The 16,958-nt window shown below is 56.6% G+C and overlaps 1 protein-coding gene across 5 annotated transcripts in view; it reads right to left on the bottom strand.

Annotated features, from left to right (window-relative positions):
- The window catches only part of MXRA7 (matrix remodeling associated 7), a 40,909-nt gene that overhangs the window by 19,342 nt on the left and 4,609 nt on the right, over positions 1 to 16,958 (bottom strand). For 3 of the 5 annotated variants that reach the window (NM_001445385.1, NM_001445383.1, XM_021066565.2), the window contains 2 exon segments: positions 1,917 to 2,013; positions 6,274 to 6,337. In NM_001445385.1, coding sequence (NP_001432314.1) covers positions 1,917 to 2,013; positions 6,274 to 6,337 — 161 coding nt within the window. 5 annotated transcript variants of the gene reach the window in all.

The following is a 16,958-nucleotide window of genomic DNA, read 5'->3' as shown; positions in this document are numbered from 1 at the left end:
CATGAGTCACTCATCTAGGGACCCGCCCCCCACAGGTGCAGGAGGGAAAGCGCCCCTGGGCAACAGGAGTCTGCTGTCTGCACACAGCGACGGAGGAGGCACTCCCCTCCATCCCCGCGGTCCCAGCTCTGACCGGGGACAGTGGCACTCTGACCTGGGCCCTGCCATCCAGCTGGCTAACCGGCCTTTCCTGGTCTAAGGGGGCTTCCCACCTGAGGGCACAGTCACCTGAGCGCACACAATAAAGCCAGGGTCTACCGCAGCCCCTATCCACGGGAACCTTCGAGGGACCACAGGCCCATCAGGCCTCTTCCGTCCTTAAGGCAGGGGCTGCGCACTTTTTCAGTAAAGGGCCAGATACTGACTCCTTTAGGCTTTGTGGCCGTGTGGTCCCTGTTGGAACTGCTCAGCTGGCCCACTGCTGTGCGAAAGTCACCACAGACCACACAGAAAAACAGGCGAACGCAGCTATGCTCCAATCACACTGGATTTACAGTCCGCCAGCCTCTGCTCTGATCATACCCTGTCTGACCCACAACTCACAGGCACAGAGATTTTGTCGGGCACCGTTCTACTTTCTTAGGAGAGGACGAAGCTGCAGGGGTGACACGTGCGGTTCTGGGCACGACAGTTCCCTCCCAGCCTCACAAGGGGGCGCTGGCCCGCCAGCCAGCTGGCCCCTCAGCCAACTGGGTGTCGATGAACGCTGCAGCCCTGGGAAAGGGGCCTGTCCCCCCAGGAGCCCTGCCTGCGCCAGGGAAGACTGAGCCGGCCCAGGCGCAGAGAGATGCAGTAATTGGTTATGAAGGCGGCGGAGGGGGAGGTTTAGGCCACGTCGGTGGTGATGGGGACACAGCGACAGACAGGCTGAGGAGGCACCACTAGTCTAAGAAGTCCATCTCCTTACCAAGAGGATTTGCAAGAATATTTGTGGCTCAGGACCTAAGGAACTCGCTACAGGGAAGTGAGGTCAGAGGTCAGCTCAATCCTGAAATATAAAGGCAGCAAACTGGGTCACACCCCGAGGCAGCGACGGGGGCACCAAGGAGCGGGGTGGGGGGGGCTTCCCAGGCTGGGCTCCCACTGCCACCCCTCCGCCCCCGGGGTAAGGGGCTTTCCGGGCCAAGCGGGATCCTTGTGGGCAGAGCACCCCTGACCCAACGGATACCGGGGCCTCGGGGATCCTGAAAGGGGGCGGAGACCTGCATCCCGGAGTAAAAAACCCTCCCTTTTGACCCCAGAACCCAGCTGACACTAGCCTGTGGGGGGTGGTCGCCCAGTTGCCAGGCTCAGAAAACACAGGCTCCCATTCAGACGTGTGCTGACCCTGGGGCCACAGGCCAGCCCGTATCAGGGCGCCGTGGCCTGGCCCCGGCATCCCCCACCCCCTCGCCCCTGCTCCTTAGGGAAGACGACGGGTGGCGGGAGTCCAGCTGGGGGCTGCTGGGGGAAGAACCCGACTCTGAAACTGAGGAGCTTCCCGGCTACAGCTGCCTCGGAGCTCCGTGGAGCAAAAGCCATCAAAAGTGACCGCGGGCCCCGGGTGGGGCCTCCCCGAGCAGGTGCGTGGGGTGACGGAGCTGGTCTGAAGCGACGGATTGGTTTTGTCGTGAACCCTCCGTGTAAGTGAACGGCCAGACCTGCTCCAGGCTCTTCCCAGGCATCTCGCTTTTTCCCTTTGGGTGGGGGAGGGGGGCGCAAGGAGTGGGCTCAGCCCCCGACTCCCCAGTCACCCACACGGGCTCTCCCGGGGGAAACTGGAGCCTGGACCGGGGAGCGCTCAGACGGACAGGGAAGTTGGGGGAGCGGGCACGGAGCCTGCAGGAGGCAGCGCCCCTAGGGAAGGAAGGGGCTCTGGGGCGCAGGGTCCCCACAAAGCGGAGCAGCCCTGAGGAGCGACGCCACGCGACGCCTACCTCTGTTCCTCCTCCAGTTCCTCTTTGGTCATCATCTTCTTGTACTGGTTTCCTCGCAGCTTCCCGGGGCTGTACTTGAAGGAGAAGGCCTCTCCCCCTGCAGAGAGGACCCCAGTGAGAGCCGCTAGGGTGCTGCCCACCCCCCTACAAATTCGGAGTCCCCTTTCCCTTCATTAGTTAGTTTCCAAGGAGCCAGCCATCAGAGTTCCCGACTAGGAAAGACCAGGAACCATGAGGTTGCGGGTTCCATCCCTGGCCTCGCTCAGCGGGTTGAGGATCCGGCATTGCCGTGAGCTGTGGTGTAGGTCACAGATGTGCCTCGGATCCCACATGGCTGTGGCCGTGGTGTAGGCTGGCAGCTGTAGCTCTGATAGGACTCCTAGCCTGGGAACCACCAGATGCTGCAGGTGCAGCCCTAAAAAGACAAAAGACAAATAAATAAATAAACAAAATGAGCCAGCCATCACGGCCAGAGAGGGACACCCACCCCCCAGCTTCAAAGAGGGGCAGGGGGGCCCCACCCTCATCCCTGGGCCAGCTGGGTACCGCCCCAGCCTGGGAGAGCGCTGGGCTCCCGGGACACCTCCCGCTCACCCTCGCCGCACCTGCCGGATCCCACCCGCTTCCGTGCATGCCTAGGGCAACTCGGGAACTCTCTTAGGAACAGAAAGGGAATGAGACAGGCGGTCCCACTCCATCCACCCTGAGCCCGGGTTGAGCCGTCCACAGAGCTGCCTGTCTGCCCCTTTCAGCAAGGGCTCTGCCTGCAAGGCTTTCGACCCCCTCTTGCTGAAGACCCCCACCCCCACGTCACTGCTGTGCTCCTTACACAGATGGCGGAGGGAGCTCATCTCTGGGAGGCAGCCTGAGTCAGGGTGCTGGCTTCCCTGCCTCTCCTCAGGTCCCAGGAAGGCGGCCGGGATCCCCAACCCTCCTGCTCAGGTCCTCCTGTCCCCCAGGCTTGGGGGTGTCACCCCTGCTGTCCCGTTCTCCATGCCGCTCCCCCCACCTGTTATTAGAAATCTGAGGGCAACGCATCCAGCCTCCAGCGGCACCTGGGAGTGACGTGGGGTCTTCACGGCGTGCCCCAATCAGTTGTTAAGATCAGCACTTATCACTGGGTGCATGTACCCCGCTTCCCCAATCCCAGAGCAGACCCTGTAGCTTCAAACAAAAGGGCAGTTCTAGCGGCCTGAAGGGGGCAAACCAGGGGGTCTGGACAGAGGAAGAAGGGACAGGGAGTGAAGGCAGGCACAGGGCACACAGGCCAGAGGGTGGCAGCGCTCACAGGCGAAGGCTGCAAGGGCACAGGGGCAAAGCGCTCTGGAGCGCCCCCTGCTGAATGTCCAGGTGGAGCGGGTTTCCTTGGGAAGCGATGCCCTTGTGTGGTCCTTCAGCCCAGCAGGCGGAGGGAGACAGCTCTGGGCACAGAGGCGGAATGGCCTGTCTCAGCTCATTTCCATCAGTGTATAAAGAATGGAGGGAGGGGGATGCAGACCCCAGCAGGTCGCCCTCCCACACGGGGCATCCCCTTTCACTTCTGCTCTGTGTCCCTGCACTGCCAGGGGTGTCAGACACCCCCACCTCCTGCCCCGGGCCACCCTGACCTCCTCCAGCTGGCGGCTGTCCTCGCGATCAGAAAGGCTAATGCGGGCTCCAGGGAAGGAAGAGGCTCCAGCCTCTGAGACTCGGGCTCTCTCTTGGCTAAAGGAAGAAGGTTCTGGATGCAAATTCAGAACCCAAGTGTTACGGCTCAGCAGGAGACCTGGGCCGCCTTTGCCCCAGGCAGCAGTTACCATGTTTGTACAAGGATTAATTTATTCTCCATTCATGCAGGAGATACTGAGGGGGCCCCTTTGCAGGGAAGAAAACATACAGTAAGCAAAGAGGAGCAATTAGAGCAGAGTCTGCAGCAGGCCTAGGCCGGGAGAGCTGTTCAGGGGGGGTGGGAGGCGGGGAGGGTCTGCTTGGAGGTTTCACTGGGCGGCAGGGGTGGGGGCAGCAAGGCCATCCCAAAGGTGCTGCTGGAGGTCTGGGGAGACAGATTCAGCAAAGCGGGGAGGCCCGTGAGGCCGGGGCGCAGGAGAACCCACCCTGCCCGTGCCTCCAGGCTGATGCGCCAAGGGCCCACCGTCAGGAGCATCTCACGGCAGGGCCTGGACCCCGGGCACCTGGGGCCCCAGGGACTATGCTGAGTGATACAGACTCGCTGTTGGAGGGGCCTGGGTCTTTGGGGCCGAATCGCACAGAGCTGGTCTCCAAATGAGACTGCGCAGCTGCGCTGGTTTCTGGACTTCAGAAGAGGCAGCAGACAAAGAAAACCAATTAACCTCGACATCAAGATCACTGTGTTGCTATGTTCTAGAAAAATAAGCTACAAAAAAAGGCTGCCAGCTGGGTGCCACTCAAGGTTTCAGCGTGGGGGGCAGGTCTGGTTGGTTTTATGCTTCTCTGAGTCAGAGAGAACAAGCCACTCGAAAAGGCTTTCACCGAACCACACAGGCGTACCAAGTGGCACACGGCCACTTCCAATTTCGCTGGCCCAGGAGGGGTCCACGGGAGAGCCCCTGGGCAGGGAACTTCCGCTTGCAGTCCTGGGTGCATCTGCCCAGTCGTCCGGGAAGGCATCTCAGGGGACCCAGTTCAATTAGTGAGCTGGACGGCTCGCTGCGGGGGTGGGGGTGGGGCCCTCATGTTTCTCCAAACCCCCTCCCTGCCTCCCCCCCAGGTCAGGGCTGGCAAGAGGCGGCTAGCGGATGCAGGAGTCCAGGAGTGGCAGTCAGATAAGGAGGGAGGGCCAGTGACACGGCTCCCGGCTGGGTGTGGGGCTGCACATCTGTGGACAGCGTTTTAGAAGGGGGCAGGGGACCTGCTGAGTCTCCCCTTGTTCTGGCCCAGGGGCCTCCTGCAGCTTCGGCTTTTGCCTTCTGTGCCCCCAGGTCACTAACAGGATCCAGTAAAGTGGCCGGGTTCCCTGCAGACCCTCTGGGAGAACCAAAGGCTGGAGGAGAGCCCACCCCGCCCAGCCCCTGCCCCGGCTGCCCCTGCCCCTCCATCTTCCTCTGAGGCTGTGCGGCTAGAAACCAACAGCCCTTCCCTGCTGGGCCTCCGGGACACTCTGGGTGCCCCGCCCCAAGTCCTGCCTGCCTGGCCCACACCCGCCTTGGTTACTGCATTCCTGCAACCGTCTCTTTCCATGGCTCCTGCCAGCTGTGGGTTTAAAAACCACAGCAACAGTCTCGCTTTTTTAAAAAAAGCAAGAAGTATTTCAAATATACACAAAAGTACAGCAAGTAAAAAGTTCTCTGTGTACTTGCCATATTGCCATGTAGCTTTGACTAATGTTGACATTTTGCTATTTTTGCTTCAGCTTTTTTTTTCTTTTTTCTTTTTTTTTAGGGCTGCACCCTTGGCATGTGGAGGTTCCCAGGCTAGGGGTTGAATCGGAGCTACAGCTGCCGGTCTACACCACAGCCACAGCAACACTGGATCCGAACTGGGAGCTCTCAGCAACACCAGGTCCTTAACCCACTGAGCGAGGCCAGCAATTGCACCCACGTCCTCATGGATCCTAGTTGGATTCATTACCTCTGAGCCAAAGGGGAACTCCCCGCTCCCGACTAGCTGGGTTCTTAACCTCCTGAGACACAGTGGGAACTAGCGCTGTTTTGTTTTTGTTTTGTTTTGTTTTGTTAATTTTTAAAAAAGAACTAAGACATGACAGACCCAGCAGAAGCCCCACACCGGGCTTGGTTGTCTGTCTGGGGTGCTGGTCCCCGGGGCAAACACACGACCTTCCACTTGGACAACTGTGAACTGGTCTGTGTCCTCAGTGCTCCTGGCCACCTGGAATCCGAGGGCCACTGAGGTCTGGCCTGTGACCCACAGCTGCTTGGGAATCGGGCGTTTCCTCCCCAGGGGCCTTTACCCAGCAAAACCCTGGGAAACGGCCTTGTGAAGGGCTGTAATCGCCCTAAGATGCGTCGGAGATATTTGGAGAGAAACGGGAGATGCACAGCGTGGGGACGAGAGAGCTGAGAGGCACTGGGGACACAGAAGGTCAGCGACGGGCCACCCGTATTAGGAGACAGCGCTCCCCGCGAGGGTGGGAAAGGAAGGCGGAAAGAAGAAAGCAGGTGACAGGGCTTCCGGCTCCAGCCTGGCTGTCCCCAGGGCCCCCCGGACCCCACCTCTCGGCCCCTCTCTGCCTGCTCGCCCCTCCGTCCCTTCCCCTCCTCCTGCCCCTCGACGCCTCCCTGAGAATCCAGGCGACCTCGGCGCAGCCCAGCCCCACAGCCGGAGGGCGAGGCGGCCTCCGTGGTGGCGACGTGCGACCCGGGTGCCAGGACCCACTCACCGTCTTCCTCCGCGGGGCCGGCCTGGGGGGGCTCCTCCTCGCCGCGCAGCTCCCGCTCCTCTTCCTGGAAGACGGGGAGAGGGGTCAGTGCCTGGACACGTGGTTTACTCACTGACACTGTCATTCGGGGTCTGACCCTCCGTCAAAGTGACCTGACGGCAGGGCCACTCTTAGGAGAGGTGTGCGTGGGGTCGGAAGCAGGGCGGGTCTCGGGGAGACGGGGCCGCGGGGACAGGACGTCAAGCGGAGAGGAAAGAGCCGCCTGGGGCCACCCCGCGCACGGGCACTGTCCTTCCAGGGTGGCCACGAGGCCCTGAGTGGGGGCCGCGGTCAACAGCAGGTGGGCCGGGGCGTCAGCACAGGGGCCGGTCGGCCCCGATGATGGGGTTTTGACCTTTGCACCTTGGTCCCTTTGCCTTTTCCCGTGTTGCTGGTCACAGCCTTTGGATGTCACCTGATCTGTGCACAGGGGCTGCCCACCCCTCCCGGTAGCCAGGAGAACCAGAGGCACAGGAGGAAGGGCGCCCGGTCCTCTGGGGCCCGGGCAGGGCGGCACAGAGAAGCTGCATCTGCTTCCTCTAACACCGGTTCCATCCCTGACCGCTTCCATGTCTGTTTTCCCAAAATTGGAGTCCGCCTCCCTCAGCCCTGTTCTCTCCCACACACGGACAAAATGAGCAGAAGGGTGGAAGACACGTCCCAGGATGACCCTGGTGAAGGAACGAGTGACTTCAGCTTGCAGGAATGTTGGAGGAGGAGAGGCCCGGGCCAGCGGGGCTGCAGCCCTGAGGGGGAGAAGGGCAGGGCGAGGGGCCGGTGGCCCACGGAAGGCCAGCAGCAGACATGGCAGGGCCACAGGCCCGGGAGAGGGCACACAGACATGAATGAGCGGCCCTGCAGGGGACAAGGTGGCACAGGGGACAAAGCCAAACCCAGGCCTTCAGGACTCCGGGTCCGGGGGTCCAGCCCGTCTGCAGCCTTGGCAGGAGTGCTGGGCGGGCAGGCTCCCCAGCGAAATGGAGCGAGCTAAGTGGGGAGGCAGAGCTTGCAGGAGCCGAGTGGCCAGGGCGTGAGTGGTGAACTGAGGGGCCAGGGTCTCCCGCTGGGACTTTCTCTCTGCGCCCCCTGGGATGCAGGGTGGGGGCCGGGGGTGGCCCTCTTACACCCGGTGCTTGACATCCGTCAGCACCATCGACACGTGAGCCACGCCGCCCTGAGCGCTGCTCCGCTCCTGGGGCTTGGGTGTCCAGAAGCCCTCCCGGATTTTGCCCAGCAAAGCATCCTTGTGGCTGTGGGGTCGATAGGCCTCTTAGGGCATCAGGCAAAGGAGCCACCCCTTGGATCCAGCAAACACACTTCTAGGGACCAGAACACCAGCTATCTGTGTTGCCGTTGTTTCAACACACTCACAACATGCAGAAGTTTCTTGGCCAGGGCTGGAACCTGAGCCACAGCAGTGACCAGAGTCATAGCAGTGACAACGCCAGATCCTTAACTCGCTGAGCCACCAGGGACCTCCTATCCGGGTTTTATACAGTGGTTCTGGGTGCCGCGGAAAACAAGAGAAAACTGGTAACAACTAAATGTTCATCCAGGCAGTACAAGATATTCGAGTTAAATATCGTGGGTTGATCTGCTCGCCAAAATATGTCCAGCTTGACTACATTACAGCACATCCATGCACCTGCCGCGCTGCTCTGGAAGGGAGGCGACGATGAGTGCTCATCTGAAAAGCGCAGCCAGACGCATTAGCAAAGGGGGAACCAGGAAGCAGCACAAGGCAGAGCGCACCCTTCTCGGTGTGAACATTAAAACAGAAGTGCAATGATACAAAGAAAAAAAAAAAACAAACAGGAGTGCACATACCCGCTCATAAATGTGGAGAAAATGTTTTCTGGAAAGACACGCAAGACACCGTCCACAGGGACCGCCTTTGGGGGGAGGAGCTTTCTTTCCATCTGACACATTTCAGGGTAACTCGGAATTTCTAATTCTGTGTATGTAGCATTTTTAAAATGCTACCCAGGATCTCGGAACAGTGAGCTTGGGGCTATTGTATATATTTTTCCTTATTTTAAAAAAAGAAAGAGAGGAGTTCCCGTCGTGGCTCAGTGGTTAGCAAACCCGACTAGTAACCATGAGGTTGCGGGTTCGATCCCTGGCCTTGCTCAGTGGGTTAAGGATCTGGCATGGCTGTGGCTCTGGTGTAGGCTGGCGGCTACAGCCCTGATTCGACCTCTAGCCTGGGAACGTCCATATGCCTCAGGTGCGGCCCTCAAAAGACAAAAGACAAAAAATAAATAAAAATTCAAAAATAAAAATATAAAAAGAGAGAGTGGAGTTCCTGCCGTGGCACAACGAGATCAGTGGCCTCTGGGGAGTGCTGGGACACAGGTTGGATTCCCGGTCCTGCACCGTCAGTTAAGGATCCAGAGTTGCCACAGCTGAGGCTCAGGTTGTGACTGCAGTTCCGATCCGACCCCACATGCTGCACGGCAGCCAAAAGAGAAAAAGAGAAAAAAGACCAACAGGTTAACCTAGTCAGGGCTGGATTCCAGGAATAAGCCCAGTATGGATACCAGCAAGGAGGCCAGTTCTCTCAGTGGGTGCGAGGGACATAAAGATGAAAGGAAAACAACCAAAAAAAGCAAACATAGTCCCTTTTTGAAGGAACTCACTGGCCAGGAGGAAAGACATCTTCCCAGACAATTGCCACCCAAGGGGAAATTCAAGACCATTGCAGATCCAGCCCTGGCTGACCTGCTAACACTCCCCTGGGGAGAGGTTGGTCTCCATTTGGGTTTTGCACTTGACTTTTGAAGTGCGGTGCTTTTTAAACTGGTTTTGAAAAGTTGGTGGGTCATGGGAGCAATGTAGAGCTTGCTACTAGGATTTCAAAAACGTGCAGCCCAGAAGTTCCCATTGTGGCTCCATGGGTTAAGAACCTAACATAGTGTCCCTGAGGATGACAGTTCGATCCCTGACCTTGCTCAGTGGGCTAAGGATCCCGCATTGCTGTGGCTATGGTGTAGGCTGGCAGCTGCAGCTGCAGCTCAACCCCTGGCCCAGGAACCTCCCTATGCTACAGGTGCAGCCCTTAAAAAAAAAAAAGTGCAGCCGATGTCTTAGTGTGGTTTTAAGATTTAATAATTTCAGAAGCATAAATGCTACAAACATACTGAAAAATGACATTTGAAAGGTATTTGCATTTTATATTTTAAATATATTGACGATTTTCTAGCTCATTTTGAGATTCTGAAAAAACCTTTCATGGGTGGAAGGTCAGTGATTGAAGGGACTGCCTTTGTGACTCCAGCCTTGTGATCTTAGGAGGACTGGATGCCCATCTGACAGTTTGGACTTGGCCTCAAGGGAGGTCAACCAGATGTCTGGGGTGCAAACAGCAAAGGACCCCGCTGCCTGCCTGTCTGTCCAGATTCTGGACACGGCAAAGCACAAAATTGAAAGAACATGGCTTTCAAATGTCAGGAAACTAAGTACAAAAGGAATTTAAATAAGTAAATACTCAACCGAGGTGTTCTGTAGGTTTGTGGCATTTACACTTAAAACTGCACTAAGACTTTGGGGGCACTCCTGTGTGCCAGAGTGAAATTAAAGATAAACAGTGGTGTGGGGCGGGGGGAGAGGTAGATACCATTTCACAAAACTTCTCTGACTTTATCTACGGGGATAAAATAAATAAAATAAAATGGATTTCTTATTGTGAGACGTAGTGAACTCTGGACCACACGCTTGAATTGGGCACTTACTGTTTCCTGTCTGCAGAGAAACCCCCTTCTTTCAGAAGGTGCCCCTGAAGCCTGGGGGAACCGCCCAATCAGACCCCCCGACACACAATGTGATGCCGCTGGCGGGTGGATGTGACCCACGGGCCCAACTTCCTCTTGGGCCCAAGGGATCTCTGGTCCCAGAACTGGAAGCTTAAGAGCTGGGAGCTGCAGAGAGTGACCGGGGTGGGGGGTGGGGGGAGAGTCCCCCACCATGGCCACCCCGATGCCATTCCACCCCTGTCCCCTCTCTGTGGGAGCGACTCACGTCCTGTACACCACTCTGCCAGGGTCAAGCCTGGGGGCAGGATGAACCCAGCAGCTGCTCAGAGCTCTGGCTGCAGACATCACAAGAGGCCACCATCACTGCTGACCCCTCGTCAATGTGCTGTATAGTCCCCGACGTTAGGGGCAGAATTGTGTCCTTCCCCAAATTCATCCATTGAGGTCCCAACCCTCAGTACCCCAGACTTTGACTGTATTTGGACAGAAGGCCTACAGAGGTTATTAGAGGAGTTCCCTGGCGGCTCAGTGGGTTAAGGACCTGGCATTGCCAATGCTGTGGCTCCGGTTGCTGCTGTGGTGCAGGTTTGATCCCTGGCTCGGGAACTTCTGCATGCTGCAAGTGCCGCCAACAACCCCCCCTCAAAAAACAAACAAATAAACAAAAAAGATTATTAGATTATTAGGAGGGGTCCTAGTCCACTTTGACTGCTGTCTTTACAAGAAGAGGAAATGTAGACACACAGAGAGACACCTGGGGTGTGAGCACACAGAGGAAAAACCCCGCGAGGACACAGCGGGAAGGCAGCACCTGCAGCAGAGGACAGAGGCCTCGGAGAGACTGAACCCACTGACACCTTGACCTCAGTGTTCCAGAGAAGACAAATTCCTGCTGTTTAAGCCACGCGGTCTGCGGTGAAAGTAAGTCACTTTCATGAACGCTGAGAATCACGACATGCTCTGGGACAGACAGCTGCTGTCACCCTGGCAGGTTCCCACAGCAGGGCCGGGGCTGAGACCCTGCCCCAGTCAGCTCACTGACCAGCATCTCGGCCTTCCATTCGTGGTTAAAGCCTAGTTCGCACCTCACACGTTCTGGGACGCCTTTCTTTTGTTGTCTTTTTTCCTTAGGGCCACACCCACAGCCGCCACACCCACCGCAGCACTGCAGAACTCCTGCGATACTATTGTTTTTAAATTTTTTTTTATTATAGTTGATTTACAATGTTCTGTCACTTGATGCTATATAGCCAAGTGACCCAGTTATACATTTATAAACATTCTTTTTTTCACATTATCCTTCTGGATTTGTTCCATCACAAGTGATTAGATATAGTTCCCTGTGCTGTGCAGCAGGATCTCATTGCTCATCCACTCCAAATGCCATAGTTTGCATCTACTAACCCCAAACTCCCACTCCCTCCCCCTTGGCAACCACAAGTCTGTTCTCTACGTCCATGAGTTTGTTTCTTTTCTGTAGATCGGTTCACTTGTGCCGTTTATTAGACTCCAGATAGAAGTGATATCATATGGTATTTGTCTTTCCCTTTCAGACTTACTTGATTTAGTATGAGAGTCTCTAGTGCCATCCCTGTTGCTGCAAATGGCATTATTTTGTTCTTTTTTTATGACTGAGTAGTATTCCATTGTCTATATGTACCATATCTTCTTAATCCATTCATCTGTCATTGGACATTTAGGTTGTTTCCATGTCTTGGCTCTTGTGAATAGTGTTGCAATGAACATAGGGGTGCATGTATCTTTTTCAATAAAAGTTTTGTCTGTATACGTGCCCAGGAGTGGGATTGCTGGATCATGTGGTAGTTGGTTTTCTGAGGTACCTCCATACTGTTTTCCATAGCGGTTGTACCAATTTACATTCCCACCGACAGTGAAGGAAGGTTCCCTCTTCTCCACGCCCCTCCAGCATTGGTTATTTGTGGACTTACTAATGATGGCCATTCTGACAGATGTGAGGTGGTACCTCATTGTAGTTTTGATGTGCATCTCTCTAATAACTAGTGATGTTGAGCATTTTTTCATGTGCCTGTTGGCCGTCTGTGTCTTCTTTGGAGAAATGTCTCTTCAGGTCTTCTGCCCATTTTTCTTTCTTTTTTTTTTTTTTTTTTTTTTTTTTTTGTAGGGCCACACCTGCAGCACATGGAGGTTCCCAGGCTAGAGGTTGAATTGGAGCTGTAGCTGTTGGCCTACACCACAGCCCACGGCAACGCCAGATCCTTAACCCACTGAGCAAAGCCAGGGATGGAACCCGCAACCTTATGGTTCCTAGTCAGATTTGTTTCCGCTGAGCCATGACAGACAGGAACTCCGGATTGTTTGTTTTTCTTGCTAGTGAGTTGTATGAGGTGTTTGTATATTTTGGAGATTAAGCCCTTGTCAGTTGCATCATTTGAAACTATTTTCTCCCATTCCGTAGGCTGTTTTATTTATAGTTTCCTTGGCTGTGCAAAACTGGGATACTTTTCTAATTCAGCTTTTCCACCAGGGGAGGGGGTGGAGGTGGGCCTCCTGACAGCCCCGCCAAGGCCAGGAGCCCAAGAGGGAGGGACGGCAGAGGGGAGGGGCAGGGGCTTGGAAGGAGGCTTCTCAGAGCCCCTGGGAGCCAGGTACGCACCCCAGGGGCAGCGCAATGCTACTTCTGGCTGCCCTGGCCCCATCTAGGCCTGACGCACGGCTGAAGTCAGAAGAGATGGGGGGAGATGGAGAGAGAGAGACGGTTATCTGTCTGCCTAAGGAAATGAATCTGCCCTGGGGTCCTGCAAACAGGATCTATTGGATCCTGTGACCAGCCACCTGGGCTGCCTCCTGTTGGGCCTGTGCCAACCCCTCCCTCGACTCTAGTTCATCCAGAAAGTGGACCTGACCAGGGGCGGGGATCACGGATCCGCCAGGGAGGCAGAGGGGAGGCCCAGCTCCCATGGGGATGCCTGTCCCTCCATGCCCCCGCAGCAGGCGACAACAGAGACAACAGGAAGCCCTCAGGGGGCCTGCACAATCCCCCAAGCACACGCCATGCAGCCAGGTCAGCGGACTGCCCCATCTCCAGGGAAGATCCTTAAGATGGGCACTGAGACCAGGCACAGGGGCTGCCTCCCTGCTTCCACCCAGGCGGAAGCAGGATAGACAGTGCTGGCACTCCTTCCAGAAGGATTCCATTAGGCAATGAGGCTGTTCATCTTTTGCATTCACAGCAGAGCGTTGCTGTGGGGCGAGCAGACAGAGCAGAGCCGGCGCCAGCTCCCGGGGCGCCGGTGCTGGGCGGGGAGGACAGGCTGGCGGCCGAGGTCACAGCCAGGCCGTTCTCTCCGCCTGTACCATCAAAACAAGGCAGCCACCCCTGGCCTCCAGATGACAGCTCCAGGCTCCAAGCAGGCCAGCTCTTTCCATCCACATGTGCGGCTGGACAGGACATGTCTCGGGTGACAAGGAACCAAACTCTTCTTGTCCCAGCTTGGCCCCTTTCAACGTGTCCAGGTTTTCTCTGCGGTCACAGCAACTTGACACTTCATCATGGCCCAGGAATGTTGACGACAGCCTGGCACTTCCTCTCCATCTGACTTCTAAGCTCTCCTTGCCTTTGGGAGACGTCTGGGGTCCCTCCTCCCCCTAATTCTCCCTGATCTGGCCTCGGTCACTCTGTGCCTTCATCCTGGCACCATGTCCTGGACCCCATTCTCCTCCAATTCTCCCGTTCTGAAGACATCTTAAAACGCCGACTTGATGATGCTTTTCTGCTCAAAGCCCCCTGATGACAGTTGCTATGTACAGTTCAAGGAAGCCTGGCTTTGAAAGCTCTCCTGCTTCCAGATTCCATGAGTCAGTCTCTAAGGGTTTGCTGGCAAGTGCTGTCCTCTCCCACCCACCACATGGGCCATGAGGTCATCCTTGGGGCCACAGCCTCGGGCACAGGGGCTGTCCTTGGAGGCTCGCCCCTGGGCCCCTCTCCCTCCTCTGTCGGACAGGGTCCTCTGAGACCACACCGTCTGACTTGGACAGGATGGAGCTCAGTTACTATTCTAACCGGGGTGGAGAGAGCCCTGGCGCTGTGTGGACGGACTGCAGGGTCTGCTGCAGGGAGGAGGGGCAGAGGGGCCAAGACCCCCACCCAGACCAGTTCTGCTTCTGCTCCCTGCACTGAGCTTCCTTATGCAACTGGAGGGAGAGAGGTATCCAGTGCTTTTAAATATGTCAGAAGCCGCTGATCTACCTTGGCTCCGACCCAGTACAAAACCCCAGGTGATAAAACCTTAGATGAACTGCCAGCTACCCAGTCTCTGTTTGAACACCCCCAGCATCAGGGAGCTCACTACCTTACAGTTTGCCTCTTTGGGGCAGAAAACACAGCTCTAGGGATGCACGCAGGCAGGTGACACACAGGGCCCTGGGCACAAAGAAAAATGATTGCTGCTGCCCAGGGCAGTCCTATGAGCAGGCGGCACCTGCCTCTCAGCAGGAAGCGATGGGGTTTTCTTTTTGTTGTTATTGCAGTTTATTCATTCAACAAGTACCTTCTGGGTGCGCCTGTTCTCATGAGCTGACATTCCTCCGCAGCAGACAATGCACCAAAATCAAAGATGACCTCAGCCTGCACTGAGTGCTGCGAAGGAAGCCAGAGAGGACCGTGTGCTGGGAGGAATTTACATCCACCACGGTGGCCAAGGTCACAGAGACTTAAAAGGGGAAGAGAAGCAATCCCTTCTAGGGATCGAGGCTGGGAGGGCTGGCCAGGCAGAGGAAGCGTGGCACCAGGCCTGGCATGTGTCTGGGGTGGGGGGCGACTAGAAGAGGCAGAGCCGTTGGGGGTGTTGGGAAGAGCCTGGCATTTACTCTGTGAGTGATGGGAGCCACTGGGGGGCTTTAAGCAGAGCAGGAGATGTGGTTTGTATGTTGTGAAGATCACACTGGTTGCTGGGTGGGGCGCAGGTGGGGCGCACACTGGAGGCAGGGAACCTGAACAGCCCAGACGAGGCATGGACTGGAGCGGTGGCCAGAAAGATGGGTGAGCCCGCATGCAGCGGGCATTGTGGAGGCCCAGGAGGCAGGACCTGCTGATGTGGTCACTGCAGGCAGGTGGGACAGGGACAAAGAGAAAACCAGGAAGACACTGGGGCTCTTGGTCGGAGCAGCCACGCGACTGGTGCTAGAGCTCTGAATGGGATGACAAACACTGGGGCGGGGGCGGGAGTGGGGGGGGGCAGAGGGCATCTTGGTGGGCAGAAACGCAGCACCCCATCAGATGTGATGTCCAGGAGGCGGCTGGGGCCGGGCTTGGCTGGGGCAGAGCCGTGGGCGTCATCAGCTCTTGATCCCAGGCTGATGGCAGCCCATGTGTCCTGGGAGGTGGCAGCGGTCCCGGCCACGCAGAAGCCCTCCACTTGCTGTCATGGGCTTGAGCTTTTCTAGTGAGGTCCGAGAGCAGAGAGCTCCTGGTAACCCCCTGACTCGAGGCACAGGGATGTGGGGGGCGAGGACAGCCAGGGGGGCCAGCCTGCAGGGCTGTGGGTTCAAACGTCCAGACTAAGAGACCGTCCTGGACTCCCAACCGAGGGCACGGTCACAAGCCCCAAAGGCCCCAAAGGCGCAGGCCGTCTGGCTCAGACATCAGCCTGCCGGATTCAATCCCATCAGATTAACGTCTTTGGCCCTGTTCCTACAAAGAGGATTTGGAGGACATCAAAGCTTCATAAAACACCCCGAGGCAGCAGTCGGCCATCTCCCAGACCCTCCGTCAGTGAATATTAGGCTGAATTCCAGTCTCTGCCTTTGGAGAGAACAGAGGTCAAAGACAGGGAGGAAAATGAAGAGAGGGACCAGATCAGATCCGAAAGGATCAGAGGAAGAAAAATCCTTGTGTTGGGGAAAGCCAGGCTGAAGAATTTTGACCGTGACCAGCTCCAAGGACAGTCGCAGAAGGCAGGTGGCCAGCACTTCAAATCTCCTTTAGCCTTTACGAGGAATAAAGATGAGAAGGGTCTGACCTTGGGGGAGGCGGACCATTGTTGCAGGGTGCCTCTGGGCGGGAGGTAGCTTCTGATTTTGAGACTGATCCCAGAGGCTGAGTCTTCAGCAAGTCAAGACTCCGGTTGGGAGAAAGCATTCACACCACGGTCCTAGAATTAGCCGCCTGTGAGACCACGCTCAGGGCTGCCCCAACCAGAGGCCAGGCGGGTTAGCAATGCCAAGGATTTCTACGCAAGTTCCCAGGCCAGGGATCCGATCTGAGCCCCAGCTGTGACCTCAGCCCCAGCTGTGGCAGCGCGGGATCCTTAACCCACGGCTCCACAGCAGAAACTCCCTTGGCAAGGATTTCCAACTTGAAAATATGAAACCCCAGGGCAGGCACCTCTCCCCAGGCTGGGAGAGCAGACAGTCACGCGCTGCGACAGAGGATCAGTTTGTTTCAGTCCGAGCCCTTCATTTGGCTATTTTTCATTTTCATTTTTTAATAAACTAAATTAAAACCCAGTAATTTAAATACCTATCATTTATTACTTATTTATTAAATACTAAGTAAATTTGAAACAATAAGGATACACACATATTCTGTGTGGGTAACTCTGCATATGGAGGTTCCCAGGCCAGGGGTCAGATTGGAGGGGCAGCCGGCCTACCCCACAGCCCCAGCAACGCCAGACCCGAGCCGTGTCTGCGACCTACACCACAGCTCACGGCAACGCCAGATCCTTAACCCACTGAGCGGGGGCAGGGATCGAACCCGCACCCTCATGGTTCCTCGTCAGATTCATTTCTGCTGCGCCACGACGGCAACTCCAGCAGCTCCTTGTTGGAGGGAGTTTCTGGACCCTATTCCGTTTGTCTGTCCTAAATGGACCAACCGAGTGGGGTCCGACTCAGGTGGCTCCAGAGATGCCC

This window comes from Sus scrofa, chromosome 12 (genome assembly GCF_054392235.1).
Source record: "Sus scrofa isolate SSC_HxYL_T2T_F1_AM1 chromosome 12, Sscrofa_HxYL_maternal_Yorkshire_Landrace_v2.0, whole genome shotgun sequence".
Taxonomy (NCBI): domain Eukaryota; kingdom Metazoa; phylum Chordata; class Mammalia; order Artiodactyla; family Suidae; genus Sus; species Sus scrofa.
The sequence above is the reverse complement of the archived record's forward strand: the minus strand, read 5'-3'. Positions and strand labels throughout refer to the sequence as shown.